The sequence below is a fragment of the Oryzias melastigma genome, linkage group LG11, assembly GCF_002922805.2.
Source record: "Oryzias melastigma strain HK-1 linkage group LG11, ASM292280v2, whole genome shotgun sequence".
In the NCBI taxonomy this organism is placed as follows: Eukaryota; Metazoa; Chordata; class Actinopteri; order Beloniformes; family Adrianichthyidae; genus Oryzias; species Oryzias melastigma.
The window spans coordinates 7,697,751-7,719,798 of NC_050522.1; the positions used below are offsets into that span (position 1 = coordinate 7,697,751).

The 22,048-nt window shown below is 39.4% G+C and overlaps 1 protein-coding gene across 2 annotated transcripts; it reads right to left on the minus strand.

The window, feature by feature from the left end:
• Positions 1-142: 142 nt before the first annotated feature.
• creb5a (cAMP responsive element binding protein 5a) lies at positions 143-22,001 on the minus strand. 2 transcript variants are annotated; one of them, XM_024294186.2, is made up of 11 exons: positions 21,169-22,001; positions 19,338-19,404; positions 17,701-17,794; positions 15,722-15,831; positions 15,230-15,462; positions 9,013-9,139; positions 8,808-8,879; positions 1,391-1,717; positions 1,077-1,322; positions 894-1,002; positions 143-566 (listed from the first exon to the last, which is right to left on the minus strand). In XM_024294186.2, exons 2-11 carry the CDS (start codon positions 19,389-19,391, stop codon positions 430-432), a joined length of 1,509 nt encoding a protein of 502 aa, XP_024149954.1. In that variant the 5' UTR covers positions 19,392-19,404; positions 21,169-22,001; the 3' UTR covers positions 143-429. The 2 variants fall into 2 exon arrangements, with proteins under 2 accessions (XP_024149954.1, XP_024149951.1); XM_024294183.2 differs by having other exon boundaries at positions 20,794-22,001.
• Positions 22,002-22,048: the final 47 nt, after the last annotated feature.

Sequence of the window (22,048 nt, forward strand, 5' to 3'; positions counted from 1 at the left end):
ACAAAGTCACAGAGATTTAAATATAGCATTTGATAGTCATTTAGTCAAGAAAAACAAATACATTATTTATTGCAAGCTTCCTTTTGCTTCAATTTAAAGGCACCAGGTGCATTCTTGCAGCTGCTCTGTTAGAAATACAGACCTTTTTTTTTTTTTTTTAGAATTAGTGCAAGATAAAGAACAAGATGGTTGGCAGGTGGTGATTAAAGCGATGTAAACAAAAAAACAAAAAACAAACTGTCACTTTGTGCATCCAGTTGCAACCATCACAGTTTAAAAAAAAAGGCTCACAGAATGGGTCATTGTTATACCTGATGCATAGAAATATTATTTCTGGGTTTTTCTCTGATAAAAGTTTGATAGAAGCGCTTAAAAAAAAAAAAGCTCAGTGTTCTCAGTAATTTTGAGATTCAGTCTGTGCGTGGAGGATTAATGTCCCGGCTGGGGGCCGCGGCCGGTGTCGCCTCCAGCCGCCGAGGAGGTGGAAATGCTGTTGTGTTGGATTGCCTGCAGGTGAGACCCGGGACCTGCAGGGGTGGGGCTTCCTCCTGGACTCACCCCTGCAGCTGGACACAGAGAGAGCTGTCTAAGTCACCGGCTGTCCGTTCTTGGAGTGAGGTTGTTTTGATTGAATTGAGTTAAAAAAAAGGGTTTTATTTAGAAAAATCACCGTCTTTGTTCTGTGTTGCTCCGTCAGTTTAAGGTGCAATTTTTTTAAAGTTAAAGTACTGCCTAAAGTGCACGTTTGGTCAAAAATAGGATAAAAGTTCTAGGAGATTGTGAGGTTTCTGGGCCGATTTGGTGTTTACAACATTACAACATGTGTCCATATCAGGTATAACGGGGCTGAATCGTTTCTAGAAATGCTTGAGCTTTTTGGGGGGTTTACTCACTGGGGTACCCCTGCGCCTCTCTCTGCCTAGCGGTGACAGGACAGTCCTTGTGGGTGAGCAGGATCTGCTTCAGTTGCCCCACCTCTGATTTCAGCGACGTCACCTCGTTCTGGAGACACAGGAAAACACGTTAAGCATCGGTCGGCGTGATCACTCGGGCGTGTTCAGGCGGCGCCCTCCAACCTGGAGCTGCAGGTTGGTGTGCGTCAGCTCTTCGGCCTTCTTCTCCAGCGACGACACCCACAGTTTCCTCTTCTGCCGGCAGCGGGTGGCTGCGGCCCGGTTCCGCTCCAGGAACTTCTGCCGCCGCTCGTCCGGGTCCTGCTCGACGGTCCGCCTGCGCCGGTTGCCTCCTCCACCGCTGCTGCAGCTTCCTGCTGCTTGCAGTGCATGCTGGGAGTGTGGTGGCTGTTGTGCAAGTGGGGATAACTGCAAAAAAAAAAAAAAGTTAGTTTCCTCAAATCAAATCAGGGATGTTTTTTTCTACGCTGGAGCACCTGTGGTGCGGCGGACAGTGCAGGGGCGGGTGGGGAGCCTTGGTGCACGTGTGCAGGCGGTGAATGGTGAGCATGGGGTACGTTCACTGACTGATGAAGCTGGTGGTGCTGATGAGGCGGAGCGTGACATCGCTGCTGATGCTGGTATGGGAGGGGTGGAGCTGAAAGCTGGGGGTGATGAGGGTGGTGGTGATGGTGGTGTTGAAGGGGAGGGGCCTGCTGGCGCTGTGACATCATCTCCATCATGTGACCCATGGATGAGGTGTTGACTGGGGGCATTCCTGGGAGCTGCTGCTGGTAATGGTGCCCCACCATCTGTTTGACTCTCTTTGTGCAAAGAGAGAAAATACATCAACTAAATTCAATGTTTGATTTGAGACTTTCACAGTAAAAAACTGTCTTGATAGAAAAATAATCTTATTAAGAAAGTTGTATAATTTTAATTTGAGAAAACATGTCTGAGTGAATAGATTTTTTACATTTTTTAATATTTGACAATAATATGAGCAACTAGAACAGGGTGGGCCAAACAGGATGAACATTTATTGAACAAATTAATTAACAATTAATAACAATAGAATAAAATGATCTGGAGGGCCGGATATAATTACCCAGAGGGCCGAATCCGGCCCCCGGGCCTTGACTCTAGGAATTGATCAAATAGTTGTGTTTTTACTCAAATTTGAAGGAGAAATGTAGGAATAAAATATAAAGCCAAGAAAGTTTATGGAAGTTTGAAAAATAAAAATAAAAAGTTGCTTAACTTTAAGGTCAATCTGAACCAATACAATGTAAAAAAAAAAAAAAATCAAAAACTTTAAAGCTTTTCTCTGTCAAAATAAAAGTTGTAAAAAATAGGGCTGTGTGATACTGAGCATTTGGGTATTGATTCGATGTCAGTCAAGGTCAGCGATATCGATACCAATATCGATATTTTTCATAAAAGGAATGGATCTGACATGAATCTCAATTGTTTTAAAACACCGAAAATGTTTTTTTGTAAGTTAAATTTCTTGATGAACATAAAAACAGAATTAGAACAATATTTTCAATTTAATGGAAAATAGTTAATAAATAAGGTGTTAATTCCGGCAAAGGACTTAAGGAAATATACCTCAAGTAAAGACATTTTTTCCACTTCTTCTGTTTGCAGATTTACTTGAGAGCAAATATTCTGTATTTTCTAAAAATAAGTCATTCCATCTCATTAAAATATTTTTCTTTTAAGTCATTTCGTTGCACATGAAGTGTTGAAAAGCTAACCTGAACAGAAATGAAACAAAAATAGAGAACAAGATCTAAATTTCTTGGTATTGTAATCTTTCTTTAAGAGAAAAACGGTCTTTAAATGAACCACATAGAAACCAAAAACCTATTTGGTGCTTTTATTTTGATGTAATATACAGTAAAAGTACTTAGATGTTAGCATTGAATTACTTCCTTTGAATCTTTAGACTGGTTTATTAATAGAATACGTTTAAACTCATATTCTTATGTCGAGCTGCTTTTCGGAGACAACGTTCTTAAAGTAAAATTGCAAATCTTTTACAGCAGGATCTTACATGACGTTTTATTTTGAAAGGAACTAGCATGTGGTGCTGTCAAAAGTCATAGAGCAGAAATATAATACTGTTATAATTCCATTGTTATAAATATTTAAAAGCTACATTTTATAAATGAATGGCTTATGTTCACAAAAATATAAACAAATGCATGTTTCTAATCAGAGAAGTGGGTCTGAATACGGCTCTCATTGGGTTTTGGTCAGTGAGAAACTGGACCAAACAACTCTTTTAGCGGTAAAAGTTGCAGACCGCTGAGCTAGGAGAATCAAACTCATGAAGGGGCTCACTTTTTACTTTCTTTTTCAGTCTAATGGCAGCACCAGTTCCCTCTCTGCCCACAAATGTGTTGAAGCGTCCTTGGGCCAGACACTGAACCCCACATTACTCCCAGGGGCCCGGTTAGCGCCTTGCATGGCAGCTCTGCTACTATCGGGGCATGAATGAGTATGAATGTGTGAAGGGAGTTTAATTTGGCCCCTGCAAGAAGGTGGAGAGAACTAAATACGCATACACTCCAGATGTAGAACTCACAGAATAAAAGTTTCCTTTACTACTTTTCAATTTTTTTGCTGCATGTCTGTTGACCACAGCATGGTGCTGCAGCCCTGCACCACACATGCAGTCTGTTTGAGGTCAAATAAATCAGTTTGATTCAATTACCTTCAGTTCATGTATAAATAAGTAATGGAGGGAAGAAAATGGTGAAAATATGAAAATAGAAATCCTATTTAAAGGGTGTTTTTAACATGTTCTTGTGGCATTTTTCTGACGATGGAGAACATAAAGAAAAATTAAACTTAAATTTGCATGTTTGAGAATCTTTTAATTTAAATTGTTGTAAATCGGGAACAGACGCAAAAATGTCTGCTTGAAAAAGATTGTAGGCGTGATGTAGAAGCAAAAAGCTCCTTGCTCCATTCTGATGCTTCTCCTTATAGACGACTAGATTCCATATACGTCTCTGTTTTCCTCATCTGAGCTGACATGTGGCTCAAAACTAGCTTTGGGGTGTGAGGAGCTGTAAGCTAGCACGGGAAAGTGTGAACAGATTGGCGACGGGAAGTGGGAGCGGGCTTACTCAGCAGCAACACAACTTGGACACAAATTTCCAATGAACTATTGCCAATTTGCAAGACAGGGGTCTGCGACCTTCAACTCCGAAAGAGCCATTCGAGTGGATTTCTCACTGACTGCAACCCAGTAGGAGCCACAAAGTCTTCCTTCACCCTTTAAAAAAATAAGACGCTGATTTGTATTTCTGCTGTTGTTACTAGGGCTGGGAATCACTGGGTACCTCACAAAACGATGTTATACACGATACTTGGCTCATGATATTGATGGTATCGCGATACTTCGATAATAGGTAAAAATCATCTCTAATAACTCACATTATAAAGAAAAACATATATTTTTGGGGGAAAATATATCCAGCCAATCTTGCAAAGTGCGCCCCCTACCTATCTCACCAAAGGATGACAAATGTAACGCTTTACCGCCTCCTCAAACAAAAATAAAATATCGGTTCTCAATGAGAACTCACCGAGAATAAATCGCAGGACTAAATATCGCGATATATCGCAATATCGGTATTTTAGCACACCCCTAATTGTCACTACTATGATAAACATAAATGAACTGTTGTTGATTTTGCATGAATACAACACAAATGTTAATAGAAAATATACTTTTTTTTAACTTTTGATTCTTTTCAAAATAAAAGACACCCTGTCACATATGATCTCAAGTGTTAGTAGCAAGTGTAATGTCAGCAGTGATCAAATAAAAATCTCTGCCAGAAATGTAAATCTAACAAAACATAATTCAATCCGAGCTAATTAAGTGACCCCTGCCATATTTTTTTAACGCACTTAAAATTCTGTAATTTTGTCAAAAATAGAAAATATGCATAATACCGCCTTGATTCAGGATGTGCTTACTGACGTCCATTGATCTATTTACAGGACAGGACACACAAAAATGTGTCAAAATGTTGTAGTTCGACTTGTGATACGCACTGTTCTTTAACTGTTTGTAAATGAGTTAAAGTTTGAGTTAGTTTTTTTTTTCCTATTTACAACTTTCTCACTTGTTACATTACAGTTTTTTGCTAACATCAAGAAACTTTGTATTTTTATTTATAAAAAAGAGCCACATGTTGCAGGTTGCAGATCTAGGAAATTAACTTTTTTTTTATTATCTTGGCCAAAAATGGCATAATCATAATTAAAAGACCCCAGGGAACGCTTTGAAAAAATATTAAAAAATGATCAAAAATACTATTTTTTTTCTGCAGGTATTCCCTCTACTGTAGTCCATCATTTCAGTTTATCTAAACCTGAGGTCTGCCACCTTCCATACCTCAACGAGCCATTTGGGTCAGTTTCTCATTGACAATAACCTGTTAGGAGCCATAAAGTCAAACTTCACCCTTTAAAAAATAGGACACTGATTTGTTTTTATAATGATGAATGTAAATGAAGTATGTTTTTTTGAATAAATAAAACAAATGTAAAAAGAAAATAGTTTTTTAGTAACTTTTGAGGGATTTTTCAAAATAAAGGACACCTTATGTCACAAAAGATCATCTCAATGCAGCATATGTAGTAATAGGTAGTGAAATGTCAACAGTGATTAAAAAAAACTATTAGTTGAACTCGTGATTCACTTCTTTTATACATTACTTTTTAAAATGTAAACTTTTATTTTTCTTTGATTACAGAGCCACAAGGAAGGGGTAAAAGTGGCTCCAGAGCTGCAGGTTGAAGACTCCTGATCTAAACCTACAGCAGCGAAAACTGATAAAAAGAAAAAAGCGCACCGGTGGAAATGCTGCAGCTTGATAACTTCACACTTTATCTTTCCGACGTGTCACCTGACTAAATAGACGGTACGTGCTAAATTAGACCTCATCTCACCTTTCATCTAACACGCTGCGCCGGAGAGGGAGGACATGTTTGGAGCATGACATCACCCCTCCCGATTCCGCATCCCTGACAACATCGCTATCTGCTGGCTGTTACACAACATTTAAGAGAAGGAGCAGCAGATTTCTGCCCCCACCCTCTCCCCGCCTTCACCCTGCAGCAGTGAAAAAAAAAAAATGGGAAGCACATTTAGCGGGTGCCAAAGGATGAGGTCAGAGCCGCGGTGTGTGCCAGCCAGCCTGCCCGTCAAACGCACGCACGGCCACGTACACGGAGCAGGATGGGACATGAGTGTTTCAGCTCTGTTTACTACACAGAAACACCCCGACCCTGAGGCCCGCGATTACATCATGGGTCTCCTCTGTCTGGATGACACATCGGGTTGATATTTCTTGTCTGGAGGGATCCGTGAATGAGGACAGAAAAACTGTATATGAAACACTGATCCACTTGTCAAATGTTTACTTTTCCACTGGGGCTGAGTGTGGCGTTACTGTACGACAGAGGCATTTTAGCACACCTCCTCTGGTTTTAAAGAAGCACAAACTAGAAAATACACGTCTCAAAATAAAAGTATTAAAGCTGCTGCAGATTTATGGCCAGGATTCCAGCTTTGGTATAATTTGGTTGGTTGGCAAAGGATCAGTTGAAGACTTGGATCCGTTATATCCATAAAAGTCTATAGAGGAAAGTGGTCAAAACTTGATGTTACAGTAATGTGATAATCAGAACACAACAAACATGGTCCTTGTGAGACTTAAAGTCCTAATCATCTTTCAATCTATTGATTAAAGTGTTCCTGGTAGTCTTTTAATTATGCTTATGCCAGGGGTGTGAAACTCAGTCGCTCAAGGGACCAAAATCCAAAACACAGCTTAGGTCGCGGGTCGAACAGGATAAAGATTCATTGAACAAACTAAAACTACATTTTTAAAACTTTAAATCCATAACTTTTTAACATTATTATGAACTAGATATACAGCATTACCTGTGAAGATGCTAGTGCTGGTAGCTGAAGATATTGAAATTAATAGTTAAAAACGCTGAAGCTGTTAGCTAGCTAAAATATTAGCTAAATATGCCAAATTGGCATGAAAAAAACTAAAAAAAAAAAAAACCTTAGGTTTGCAAAAACAGCTAGCCTGTAGCTGGAAAAATAGGCAAAACTTCAAAATGTCCTAAAAAACTGTTAAAAAGCCTAAATTACCCACAACGCCTAGTGTGTAAAAAATAGCCTGATTCCAAAACAGCCAAAAAAACAACAAAAAAAGCCTAGATTAGCCATAGCAGCTAGTGTGTAAACATTAGCTAAACTCAAAAATAGCCTAAAAAAAGCCTAAATTAGCTAGCAGCAAGTTAGCTAGTAACAGCTAGCGTAAATACCAAAATAGTCCGAAAAAAAAACTAGCAGAATGGCAATTTTTAAAACTTTAATACCGTAACTTTTTATCATAATTATGAATAATAAAAATTAAGGAATATTATTCCAGAATAAATCAACTTAAACCTAACTTTCAATATTTTACTCTCCATGAAAATATATTTTGTCAAAATGATACAAATAAGAAATATGTGCAAGATAACTTTGGGCTATTAATAACAATGAAATAAAATTACCCGGAGGGCCGAATCTGGCCCCCGGGCCTTGACTTTGACACATGTAGCTGGTACTGCTTTTGATAAAATGTTTAAAACTTGTTTCGTTTTCTAGGACATAGTTTCTGCAGAGTGGCAGGAGTTCATTAGAAATGTCCCTATAAATGGTGGGCGGGACTGTTGTGACTTCCTGTCACCCATAACTCTCTGTTTACACACTCTCCCACTAGCTTAAACTAACATTAGCGGTCCAACAAAAATGGCGAGGCATAGTGATGCTGTCCAGCTGTACAGTTTTGAGCCAGATGCCAGCTTGGATGACATGGATGAAGTCTTCTACAAGAGGATGCATCAAAGCAGCAAGCTTGTGGATATTTTCTACATCACAAATATGCTAACTTTTAAACAGTTTTTTTTTCATCTGCTCCTGATTCACAACGATTTGCATAAGGATATACTCTAAAATGCAGCTTGAAGCCTTGTTTTCTTAATATATGTCCTCCATCATCAGAAAAATGCCATAAAAACACAATTTTCATCACAGTGGGTCTATAAAATGACACGTTAATTCACTAATCCGTGATATTCTTCTGTTTATGTTAACATTTTGGTGTCTTTGATGTATCAAAAGGGATTAAAATGATAAGCAGCCTCCAGGTGGAGCCTCTCAGATTCACCAGATGAACTGATTATCAGTGAGCATGATCTCAGTTTGCTTGTTTTTTAAGCTTCAGGAGTGTTAATACAAGAACAAGGAAGAAAGATTACAAGAAGTACGAGCAGAGCAACAAACTCCTTCTGACAGGTGATATCAAGATGGAAGTAGTTTTCCACGGCTTATGAAAAACCAAACGCTGCATGTCAACACAAAATGCCAGCTGTCAAGCATGGTGGTAGAAGGACAATGATTTGTTGTATTGTGTTTCTATGTTATTTAGAGTCAAATTTGAGGCCAAAATTGAATTTTTTGTTCAATGTTCTTCTGAATCTCCAATCAGATCAGAGTAAGATCATACAATATGAAGCTGTTGCTTTGGTGCCTGTTAGTATTTTACTACTAGTACTAGTACTTTAAATTGTTTGAAATGTATTATTTGGTTAGCTTTGACTGTGACTAGTATAACTGTATTACCTTTGTAAGTGTATTCTAAGCTAATCATTGTGTTAGCATCATTCTTTCTGTTACTGTCAAATGTTTCCATAATAATTACAAACAACTGTGTGGTTTAGTACTTCCAATTTATCCAAGAACACATAACTGTGTTTGTTCTCCAATATATCTGATTTTCCCTTTGCAGGAGTAACTAGAGACACTTTGGGACTGATACATACCTGGGGGGAGGAGCAGGGGGGGTGATGCACTGGAGCCTGTATACTCATTGCACAGGACATCTGCTTTTCAACCTGAATTAGAGAAAATGAAACAGCTTTTAGTCAGAAAAAATATGCATAAATGGTTAAAGAATGAAGCTTGAAAAAAAGCGTAAAATAAAAAGATGAATGAACAAGCAGTGAGTAAATCTTGACTAATCCTCACAGTCATGTGTTGAGCAGATGCTCCTTGCATGGCGGGGTCTGGGAGTGGTCCAGGTAGGGAAGCTGCTAGAGGTTGTCTGTGGCGGTTCCGCATGTGAAGGTGGCAGGAAAGCGCCCCGGAAACAGGTCTGTGGGCGTTCATAGAAAAGAAAATAGCACTGACAATCTGGGTTATCTTCAGGAACATACAAGTTTTCATACAATATCATAGTAACAGCATGAGAGGAAAAGGAGTGTGACAAAACCTACATGAAAGGGGTGTGGAACAGCCATGAGACTAAGGTTGTGCCTTAATTATTTAATGAACTATGTATAGAGGACGCTCTTGCCATTTTGTCGCCATTTTGTAGGGGTGTCTGAACCTACAATTCCAAAATCCAGTGTCCTTGATAGTCCCCACAAGTCTCTGCGAAAAACTAGTGTGCATCACTAGATTGGCAAATAGAGACCACAATGCATTGCATTGGAACGATTAGTCATTTGAAAAATGTAATTTTTTTTTTAATTCAAGTTTTCATCATCAGAACAGAGTGGATTCATAAACGGTCTTTGGAAAATGTTGATATTTATTAGGATTTTATTTCAGGAAAAGGGTGACGTCATGTTTGCTCAAATATTAGCTAAACTCCAAGTTAGCCTAAAGAACTTTAAAGGTCAAATTTTGCAAAAACAGCTAGCATAATGCTACAATATTAGCTAAACTCCAAGTTAGCCTAAAGAACTTAAAAAAGTCCAATTTTGACAAGAAAGTTAGCATAATGCTAAAAGATTAGCTGAACTCCAAGTTAGCCTAAAGAACTTAAAAAAGTCTAATTTTGACAAAACAGCTAGCATGTTGCTAAATTCAAAAATTACCCTATAAAAGCCCAGTAGTTGCTGAACATTTTAAAGTTTGAATGGTGTCTGTAGCTGAATATATTCAGGTGTTTACAAGTTTCATTGTATACAACGTTTTTGAAGAATTTGAGCAATTTCTTAATCATTTCCTACAAGGCATATTTTGCTAAATATTTCAAAAACTACAAAGTTTATGAATACCAAAAGTACAAACAGCAATGTCGTGAACGTTTTAATATCAAGATTGCTGAAATCGCTGAAAAGGTGATTGAGTTTTCAAGTGCCGAAAAACGTCCGTCGAGGAGCAGGAGAATCACTATAGTGTGAATGCTGCAAAGCAATCACACAATGAAATGAAAGAGCTGCAGTGTGGACAGAAGACTTGATGAACCAATGAGCCAGAATTGATATAAGCTCTAAACATCTGTGCTGCACCACGCCGACCATGACAGGAAAGTACAAACACAGCTAGTGGTCAGTTTGAGTTTGAAAAAATGTGCCCGCTTGATCCAGACATGTTAGTCAGAGAAACCTACAAAGTGCTACTTAATGAACTGTGGGCCGGCTTTTACTGTTTCCTCCACTGTTTACGTCCGGTTTCCGTAGCGACCAAGTTTGCCTGGCAGCAGGCCCGGAAGAGCTGTTGTGGTTACTTTTAACAAACAGTTTTTGGGATGTCTGCACTTTGTTGCATCCAAAACGGGCGGCGAGCTCTCTGAATCAGTGATGACATCATTGCTGATGAGCTCAGCGCAGCGGCACAGGCCCACGCCGTCCGACTGGACGAGAGCCAGAGCGGTTAGGTCAGCACATGGCACCCCGGGTCTCTCCATCCCCCACAGCCTCCATCCTACTCCCCCTCAAGCTGTCCCTCTGTTCTCGTCATCATTAGATCCCCATAAATCTCCTCACATTACTTTAACCCTAAGTAGGTTTAATGAAAAACCTGGTATTAATTCATTCATTTAACTATCGCGAATTTCAGTCACTAATGTCTGAATTAGGTTTTAACCCTTTAACACCAGAGCTCCAGTCTTTATACTCTTTGATTTATTGTAACTTTTCAACCGTTAGCTGGAATTATCGTGTTAACGGTTGAAAAGTTACAGTAAGTGAAAGGCTAATTCCTTGTAAAAAATACAGAAGAGTATATATATAAATATGTATTATTAACTTCAACAACCACTTCCGATGTGCCATTTTTTTTTAGTTTGAAGGAATTTCTTCCAAATTGCAAAACTATTTCCTGACGCTTTATTTTGAAAGCCGTCCTGGTGACGCTTTAATTGTGACGCTTTAGGCAATTAGGTGTACTTGACAACTGAAACATTTGTGCACATTAATATTAATTATTGGTCAATAACACATTATTTAATACAAAAATCGGTCAAGGTTGACTCCATTTTCATGATAAACATTTATTGAACTCACTAAAACTAAATTTTTAAAACTTTAAAAATTTAGCTTTTTAACATAACTATAAATAAAAACAGGCAGTAATATTATTCCAGAATAAATCAACTTAAATCTTAAATAATTTTCAATATTTTACTCTTTACTCAAAATTATACAAGTTAGAAATGACTTGACTTCTCTTGACTTTGACACGTGTTGTAAAGTGTTACAAAGAACTACACAATACCCCCATTTTGGGGGTATTCTTTCATACCAAGCATGCAAAGGGGGCAATTGTGGAGGGGAAAAACTTTCTGAAGAACAAATAGGAGGAAACATAACCACTAAACATCTGATTAAAAGACATCAGGCGCACTTCAATTCCCAAATTTGACCCTGATGAAATGCTCCTTGGAGGTTCTTTTGTGTGGGAAACGTTGCAGAAAAGGATGCAGGCATTAAAAATATAAATTTATAGACTTGTGAAACAATATTTACTGAAAATAATTTCATGATAATGGATGCAAACATTGTAAGAATTCTTAAAAAAAACCTTAGTCATTATAAAAAGCTATAATGAATGAAGAAATATCTTTAAAAAAATATCCAAAACACAAAAAATGTTTAAATTGTAAATTTAAACACCAAAAAGATGTAAAACTCCTAATTTTGAAATTCAAAAAAACACCTAAGAACCCAGAGCAATTTTTCCTTAAATGAAAATCTTGTGGGATATACAGACCAATACACTACTGATGGCTTGTTTTCTGACACACTAACGTCATCTTGGGTTCTCATGGTATAAAAACTGTCTTTTTTTTATTTTATTTTTTTACAGAAGTTGAGGTCCAATCAATATCTAGGTTGTTTAACGTGATGTACCAGAGGGAAGGTTGCTGCAAGCTAAAAGAAAAGTTTGAAATGTCAAATATTGAAATTATACATTTTAGGAAGCACTTTTGAGGAACTCGTATAGGTCAAAGTCCCTTCTGAAAGAAAATAAGACACTAACTGAAAACATTAATCTAAATTTAAGATTTGAGTTAAGTTTTGGATCTAAACTATTTATTTAATGAACAGTTGTTTTTTTTAAGTTTAACTGATTAAAAACCATAAAAAATAAAGTTTGAAAATTGAAAATTGTTTAGCAGCAGTGTCAACAGTATCAAAAACACATTTAAAGTCATAAATGAAATTAATTCAGTGTTCATAATATAAAAAATCTTTAGTTTTTCTAAGATGCCGGGCATACTTCAGACTTCAAATAAACAATTAAAGACTTTATTCTTGGTTGTATCCCATTCAGCGGTGTCAACCCAATCAAACTCATTTGATTAATTAGACAACAGCTGAAGCTCAGATGCTCCATTCACCCTTAACTATACCTTAAAACAGGAAGTGACGTTTCTGAATCTAGTCACACTCAGGAATGAAACCCTGCAGGTTTTAAACTGACGTAAAAAGTGAAGCAACCAAAAACAAACAATTCAAAATTATTTGGAAAGAAATCTGACTTTAAGCGTCCATATGCAGGGAAAAAAATACAACCATCTGCAGAGGTCAAGGCAGTTTATGGAAGCCGGTCAAGAAAAAGACAGGAAGTCCTCTAATCTGACTGTTCGACTCTGTGATAACCAGGGAGCCATGAAGCTGGCCTGACACTGAGAGGCTCCAGTCTAGTTCAGCTTCCACAGACATAACAGTAGAGGAAGCCGGTGGTGCTGGTGGTGGAGGTGGGGGAGGCGTGACCTCTCTTTCCCTGCTCTCTGTCCATTTCATACCCAACATGGAGTGACGTTTGATCTTTTTCCTCCCGAGATCATTAATGAGTTCATAAAAGATGCAGAGGGAACTGCCAGTCCGGCCCTGACAGAATGAGTTATAGAATGTTAAGAACAGGACCGGACAGGCAGGATGAAAGAGAGCTACAGGAAATGAAGAGGTGTGTGATGGACAAATAAGACATTCAAACAGACGAGTCCATGTGCGTTCCAAAAATATGCATGTGTGCATGGATTTTATCCTAACCATCGTCTCTGACCTCAGGAGGACCAGCGGGCCTCGTGGGAAGTTTGACCTGTTCTGATGAAGTTCTAGGCAAAGCAGTGGACACACTGGGCATGTGACATGGCTCAATAACACCCTAAACATGGGTTCTTGAACATGCTTTTAGCTGTTCACGTCTTTTTTGACTGTTACTAGCTGATGTAAGCTACCTAGTTGGGTCAAAGTGGTTCAAATCTCACAGATCTCGCTCCAGGTTTTTCCTTTCATAGCTCTATTCCGATAGGTGAAAGACTTGATGTCATAGAACTCCAGCTGGACACCAAAGGCTGAATTCCTTCTCCAAATAGTTGGTCCAGCTGGGAACTAAAAAAGACGCCATCCATACGTCGCTACCAAATCCGAGTCCTTGATTGGTCAAAGTTTGACCTGGTTTCACTTTCAAAGCACATTCACTGGCTTTTGTATGCAGAGCCTGAAAACGTTTATAGAAACTTGTGTAGCGACGTGTGAATGTGAGGGTTTTGAACGTGGATGTTTGAAATGCGTTTACAAAAATTATACATAGGAAGTGGTCGCTTGAACGCATGTTGCAGAGGGTGGTGTGAACGTAGTTTAATGCTGCGTTCACAACAAATGCGATTTGCGCGGTAGGTGTTTCACTATTTAGCCCTTGAGCTATCTTATGGGGTCCAGATGACCCAAGCCTAACAATGAAGTGTTATCCATCTCATGATAAGTGTGGATGATGGTGGACAGGACTGCCGCGGACACCTGAGAAAAATCAAAAATCATTGAAAAAAAAAAAGTTCAGCGCACCGTCTTGTGGGGTCCAGATGACCCCACTCCCAACATCAACATACCTAGGATAGCACAAGGGTTACATCAATGGTACAGACGCAAAGTGAGGTCCTGTGGTGCGATTTGAGCGATGGACAAAGATGTCTGCCAGTAGCGTGACTTGAGCGTCACGGTCAGAGTTCAAATGTCTGAATTTGGCAGGTTACCACGTCGGATCTCCCAATCAAGAACTCAGCTTTGGGCAGTGATTCGATGAGCGGGTAGAATACTAATCCAAAGTAAGCATTTTTGTCCTGAACTTTAATCCACTTTCGTAACCCACTGAGGCCGCAGGGTTGACAGAGTTCGTCCTAGCAACTGTTTGGCAAAGGCAGATACACTCTGGACAGGTCGACAGCCTGTTGCACCTGCGGCAGCTCTCTGGCTGTAGCCAGCCCGCTTCTCGGGGGCCAATGGAGCTTGCTCGCTACGCCGGTTGACAGAGAGCTGCTGCAGGATGCATACTCGGGCCACCTGAATTTTGTGATATTTTTCTTATTTCCATCAGACAGTAAAAAAAAAAGGTCCCCTAACCTTATTTTTGTTTTTGTCCCCTCTCTGGTTAATGCGAGACAGTGAGCCTTCAAACTCCAACACAGAAACACAGCGAAACCGGCTGTCATAGAAAATACAGCCCTTGGACTGAATGAATGATTATATAATTCCCAGACGTGGAGATATGATAAACATGTATATGTGTATATATATATATATATATATATATATATATATATATAGATGATATATATTTATATGTGTATATACATATAAACATAATAAATACTTAGTATATACATACATATATAGGATGTGTATATATGTGTATATGTGTATATATAGAATATATATACGTAAATATAATAGATATATATATATATATATATATATATATATATATATATATATGAGATATACACCGACACCACTTCATGTAGCCATCAGGCTGAAAGCCCTAGCTTGCTTGCGTCTTCCAGAAACACATTTTTTGACTGCGGAAAACCTGAGTCAAGAGCATTTGTCCAATAAGGAATCAACAGCAGGAAAACATGAAGGACTCTGTCTCTCAAGGCCTGGAGTTTGACACCAGTGCATTTAAGCTATGAAGTAGAGCTAAAGGTTGGGGAATTAGAGGAAATACCTACCCTGAATGCGTGGTAGAAGTCTGCGTGACGACGGACTCGGACTGAGAGGCGGAGGACCGAGCTTGCTGGGCCGCCAGGCTGCAGCTCATCAAGGCGCCATGGGTCTGAGGGTGATGCAGGGGCTGTAGCAGCGGCTGCGGATGAGGATGAGGATGCTGGGGGTGCTGCTGCAGCTGAAGCTGGGGTTTGATCGGGTGCTGGTTCATACAGGATGGCCCATTGTGGGAAAGGGTCTGCAGGGAGCAGCAAGAACAGCTGGGACTCTTTGGAACTCAAAGATGTGATTACGCGTGTGTGTTTTATGATCTGTGATGACAGCCATGTCTGCCTGCGTGAGCATGTTGGTTTACCTGCTTATTTAATGGCACATGTTGCTGGGATATAAATAAACCAACAATAACACCTTCCTTACAAGCAAAATAAGTCCTAAATACTAACTTTTCAGCTTCTGATCTGAATCTTTTTATGAAAATGATCTTGCAGAATAATTACTTGCTTCTCGTTCTCCTCCTTCTCCGCTTGAAGGAACTCCTCCTCTATCTCCTTGAACAGGCCGACCTCTTCACAGTTCTGCAAAAATCGGGTTGGCGTTGGAGTCTGGTCTGAAAGCATCAAACACAAAGAGATTTCTGAAAATTTCTGCAGGTGTTAACATCTCGCTGCTCTGTCCCCGGAGCTGCATTTGCTTTATAAATCACCAGCGTTTTAATGCAGAAAGGAGAGACGAGCCTCATCTCAGGCGCACGCTCTGATAACATCAGTCTGTCTTTCTGAGCCGTCTAAACACAGAGGGGGTCAGAGGTCATCTGGGCTCTTTGTTTTGACATGAGATTTCCTGCAGGGGGAGAGATATGCTGCAGGACAGGGAAACAGGCGGAGGGGCCCGGCGGGAGAGTCTGTAGAGGTTAGATCTCACGCTGATGTTTGCATCCAGACAGACAGCTGTTTCTGCACTTATGCACACCAATGAGTTTGGACTGTGAAGTATGTGAATTACCGTAATCTAGCCAAAAGGTTCAAACTTCAGGTAGAGCAGATGTTTTCACATATTTGAAATTTCATGTGCAGCTGGATGAGTATAAAAAAGTGTCTATCGACTTCTCTTTTCTTTTCTTTTTTAATCAGCAAGTCTAATCCAAAACAATGAAAGGGCGATGTTTTGGGCCAGAATTAAATATGGTTTCCAAACATTTATCAAGGCAAAACATTTAAAACTATATTTATTTAAAATTTTAGACACGGTAATAAAAAAAGTCATAAAATTCATAATATCAAACAGAGTCTTTCAAAATAGGGATTTTACAAACATATTGAAGGGAAACTAAGGAGCCAAAAATTGCAGGATATTTGCTGTAAATTTAACATGAAAACTATGATTTTTTTTTTTAATTGAAGGCATAAATCAAGATAATTTAAAAGAGCTTATTCTTCTAATCATACTCCGCAATCAAATTCCTATTAAAATAAATACAATTGGCGAATATGGTGTACATTTTAATGTTTACCTGCTAATTCAGTGATGCTAAATATAAAGAGCTAACTAATATTTTACCTTAAAACTCCTTTTATTTGCTACTAAATCAAAGTTTAAGATGGTTCTGATAATCGAGGACATATATAAAGAAAATTTACGTACAGCTAGATAGCTCCTATATTTCTCGCCATTTTTGTTGCACCGGCAATGTTAGGTTGTGAGGGGATGTAAGCTAGTGGGAGAGAGTGTAAACAGATGATGGGAAGTGGGGGTGGGCTTACTCTGTACAGACAGAGAAAGCAACTCAGAGGCAAATTTATGTGGAAACTGACAGTTATTTTGGCTAACAGCAGCATAATCATAATTAAAAGACTACTGGAAACGATTTTACAATAAATCAAAAAATGATTTTTATTCACTGACTAAAAAGTCAAACAGATAAATGTAAAAATAAGTCATTACTTTTCCAGAAAAAAAGCTAAATTTGTATTGTTTGTGTAATTATTGAGACAAGTGCTTGAAATGGGTTTAAGTGTTTTGCAGAACAAATCTTTGGTGCTAAATCAAAGTGGGTCAGATGTCTCCTGAAACATGCTGCAACACGAGGCGCTCCGTTTTAGAGCGAACAAAGCACGGGTCGAGTTTATCTGATTTTATACCGTATCGCCATGACTTTTTCATCAAGCGCTGATGCAGAGAAGAGTTCACTGCATACATGCATGAGCTGAGAAGTTTGTAAATTGATTTGTGTGGAGGCAGGAGGATTTTGACGCTTTAACACTGAAGCTCCAGTGTTTGATTTACTGTTATTTTTTAATTGTTAACACAATAATTCCAGTAGATTTTGAAGGAGAAAAGCGGCTCACGCCGCTTTTCTCCTTCAAAATCTACTGGAATTATTGTATTATTGGTTAAAAAAATGACATTATATTAAAGATGTTGAAGGTGTTAAAGGGTTAACTGATAACTAACAAAAAAACCTTAGGGATCAACTCACCTGTAAAAGCTGTGTCTGTCTTTATGGAGGGGAACTTGAGAGTCATCTCATGCTTGTGTCTGTGGATGTTCAGATGCTCCTCCAGCTGGAAGCGCTGCAGCACCACGGACGGAGAAACATATGTGAAGACGTGGAGAAAAAGAGCATTAAATGAGCTGTTCGGGTAAATCACTACACTCCTCGTGATGGATGAATTAAATTGTATTATTTGCTGCACAAAATAAGACAAAAGTTGTGTATTATGACTGTTTAAGCTAAAAAAAATAATGGGGATATATTTTCCTAAAAAAAATTTGTTCTTCTATATATTGTGAGTTATTAGAGATAATTTTTTACCAATTATTGCAATATCACGATATCATGATATTCCATATCGCATTGTATCGTGAGGTACTCAGTGATTCCCAGCCCTAGCTGTTTTAGACACCCATAACCACACACCCCCGCTCTGTAGTCGGCCCACTACATTGATCTGTGTTTTTTCAGTCACGTAACTCCTCCGGTTCGTCACAAAAACTCAGATAACTCAAGATGCTTATATGAAACTTTTGCTTCCAAAGGTGCTGCGTGAATTTCCCAGGAGGGGAGCGCAGTTGAAGAGCACGCCAACCCGTCCGCTACACGCACACAAACACAAAGGCGCGCACTCTCACAATGAGCCTGCATGGAGAAATGGCATCAGCTGACTTAAAAGCGGCTCAAAAAAATCCTGATAATCGTGGAGGATAATTATCATCCAGTGCAGGTGTTTATATGGATGAAACCTGAAAAATCTGGATAGAGATGTCCTCTTGCACTTGACTGATGAAGGACGAAAAACTTGCTTTTTTAAGGCACAGAGAGACAGTTTGGAGTCTATTGTTCTGAGAAAAAAACTATTATGTTGAGTACTCAAATGTTTTAATATAAGTTTACAAAGCATTATCAGAAGTGTTTTAGATGAGTATGGATCAGTAACGAACATTCTTCAACTGTGGAGGTCTGGGGTGAGATGAAGATGGGGCTTCTCTGTATTTATGTATTTGGCGTATTCGCGGGGGTCTAACCCCCGCGAATACGGGGGAATACTGTATTTTCATCTCTACAGTCCGTTAAGACACAAAAAAAATTATCGCATTCGACAATTGCAGTATTTTATTGTAAAAATTTGATATATTTTGAACATGCTCTCATGTGTCTTGGTGTAACTTCCTGCGGATTGCTCAAAAATAGACCAGACGCCAACACGATCGCTGCACTGTGCTAGCCAGCCGTGGAGGACTGCGGTGCTTTGCGTCCAGCGCCGAATGGATGCGGCCTGTGGTGTGAACCAGGTGTAAGCCACCCCCACTTCTCATCACCCATTTGTTTACACACTCTCCCACTAGCTTACAGCCCCTCACAACCCTGACATAACATTCCCGGTGCCACAAAAATGGCGAGCAATATTGGAGCTATCCAGCCGCACAGTTTTGAATACATTTGAATAAAGAAATACTCAGAAATGCAATTCTTTAAAAATGTTCTCCATTATCAGAAAAATGCCAAACATGAAACAGCAATATAATCAAATTTCTTGTTATTTAACCACTTCTTGTGACTTTTTAAAATATTTGTTTTACCATGGAAGAAGCAGATTGATTCGATTTCTTACTGACCTGAGAGCAGCCAGGAGCGCCACACACATAAGGCCTGTCCTGTTTCTCATTCATGTCATCCACAGGCCTACACAAACAGAAGAATACATCAGTCTCAATGAGGAGGAACTTTTTTTTTCTTCTTTCCAATTCATTCAGCGGGAAATCTTCAGCTCCCTGCCTGCAAATTGAAATCTCCACACAGACAAAGCATGACAAATCACACACTAGGTCTTAAATAAGTGTAACAGGATAGTTGCCACAGATGATGGATCTCTGACTCTGAGACACAACATCATCTTGGGGAAAATGATCCCCTTGCTGGCAGCGGGAGCACAACAGTCTAGGGGTTATGAGAACATTGCTATGCGCTCCAGGTATTTACTTTTATTAGGGCGAGCGCTGTGGTGAACACAATCGGTTTGTCTTTTCCTCCCAGCCTCTCATTATCTGTTACTAATAACACGTAAGCACCGAAGGGGCAGCGAGGGCTTCCTGGATTGTGATCCTGACTTTTTTCCCAGTTATTGTGTGCCGACTCTCTTAGTTTTGAGCCTGCAATTTGGCTTTCATCGCCACACAGTTAATAATAAGGAGGCGACGAAAGGTTGACTGCTCGCTGAAGTCGCACGTCAAGTATAAAAATATCAGCCGAGACGGAGGAGAATAACGCAGAACGGTGGATGAAGATACGAAGCCACTGATGGGGATTTCAGCTGCTCCTTCTCAAAGGAGGAGAGCCTAAAACTCCATGGTTTGGCTCCGAGCCATGTGTCACCAAATCTGACACTAGGGTCAAAAGGTCACCGCTGGGCTGAAGGAGGAAAACATGAGACTGAATTATTATTCTTGGTGGAGCGACACCGAAGCTGCTCCGGGTGCCATGGGAAGGAGCGCAGGAGATGATGAGGAGGCGAATGGAAAGGGCAAGTGAGCGAAAAGGAGAAGGATGTAGGGTGAATGGAAGGGAGGAGAAAGGAGCAGAGAGGGGAGGGCTGTGCGGTCCTCCTCCTGACAGGTTTAAACCTGCCTCAGCCCCCATTTTCCAACCCCGGACGAGTAGAGGTGACTTCATAGGTGAGTGTGTGCAAACGTATAACAAATAAGTGAGCACAGGGACGTGGATGCAAAGCAGGAGAAAACTAGATATAACATGATAAACCATTAAACGTGATACTGTGCCATACTTTTGTTAGAATTAAGTGAAAAGAAAAAAAAGTTTAGTGATTTTAATCCTATTTTCCTTAGTCATCACTCAGCAGATTAGCAGACTCAGCACATTACAAAAAACAACAACCTTCTGTCAGATTGGGTACAATGACGTCATGCATAATTCCTACACAACATTAAGCGGGATTAATATCAGATTTACAGTTGCTTATGATTAAATTGTAATCTTTAAAAAAAATCTCCTATTTTTTTATTGAGATTTTTTTTTAACCAGGATGATTTAGGTCCTCCGACTGCAGCTACTTACGGTTTGCCAAAGTTTCCATATCTGATGACAGCGGCACCGAACCGGGCCGAACTCATTGGAGCGGCGCTTCAGCCTCAACTCATCCGCTTCCAACTTCAAAACAGCCCGTTTGAACTCCCAAACGACACCGAGGAAGCGCTGTCACACACGCGCAACACACCCCTCAACAAGTAGGCACGAGCGCTCATCCGCGCGGGGGACTCAAGCCGGGACGTTTCGGAAAAGAAAAAAAAAACAACAAGTTCACGCGCTCACGAGCCAGAAGAGAGAACCGAAAGAGGCTGAATGAAAGCGGGAGAAGCGCGAGGCTGGAGCGGCGGAGGGACACGCCGGGTCATGCGGCTCCTGTGAATGAAAACGCGGACGGAGTCTTACCAACAAGCGGAGAGGGACGAGCGGCGCTCCGCGGAGGAACCACGTTGGACTGGAGCGCGATTACAATACGATCTATTTACAGAAGCATTACATCACCCCCCTGTGACGTCACGTGGGATTCCTGAACTTCTAAATCATTGCGGTCTACTAAAAGGAGGAAGGGGGGCGTATGGATCCGAGCTGATACGTAAACCCAGACACCCCAGCAGACACAAAAACTTGATTTTTATAAGTTTGACCTATTTTAATGTCTGCGGTTTATTTCAATGTAAGTTATTTAAACTTTCGCAAAATTATAAAATCAAAAATAGTTTCAAAAAGTTGATTCAAAGTAGTTTATTCCTGCTAAAATATGAATTAATAAAATAATTAAAGATGTCTGTGAAACTTCTCATTTATTTATTCATTCAGGATGGTTCCAGAAAAAGTTAAAAAAAAAAATTAAATTAAATAAACTTTTTCCTCTCCTATAAGACTGTGAGGTTTTAAGGATGTGTTATTTCGGCATATGTACGCATTTTACTGCGACCGTGTTGGTTATTTTGTCAATAGTATGACTAATAATCCACTCCAGTTAAAAAGGTCAACAAGTTTTCCAAAAAGATTTCATAATAAGTAAGGCATTATATGGTGTGACCGTATAATGAGAGTTTATTGTGGCATTTATGATCCACGATTAGAGCACTCTGACAATGAATGAATAAGTTTTCAGGTAAGAGAACCTTTATTTCACATTTACGAAGATCATTTACTCTATGACAAACTGACGAAAAAATAGAAAAATACATAGACAATTTTATTTCTGCGTTTTATTCTGATATACTTTTTTTTTTTACAGATTGTCACATTTCTAATATTTTCATAATTTTACATGACTTTT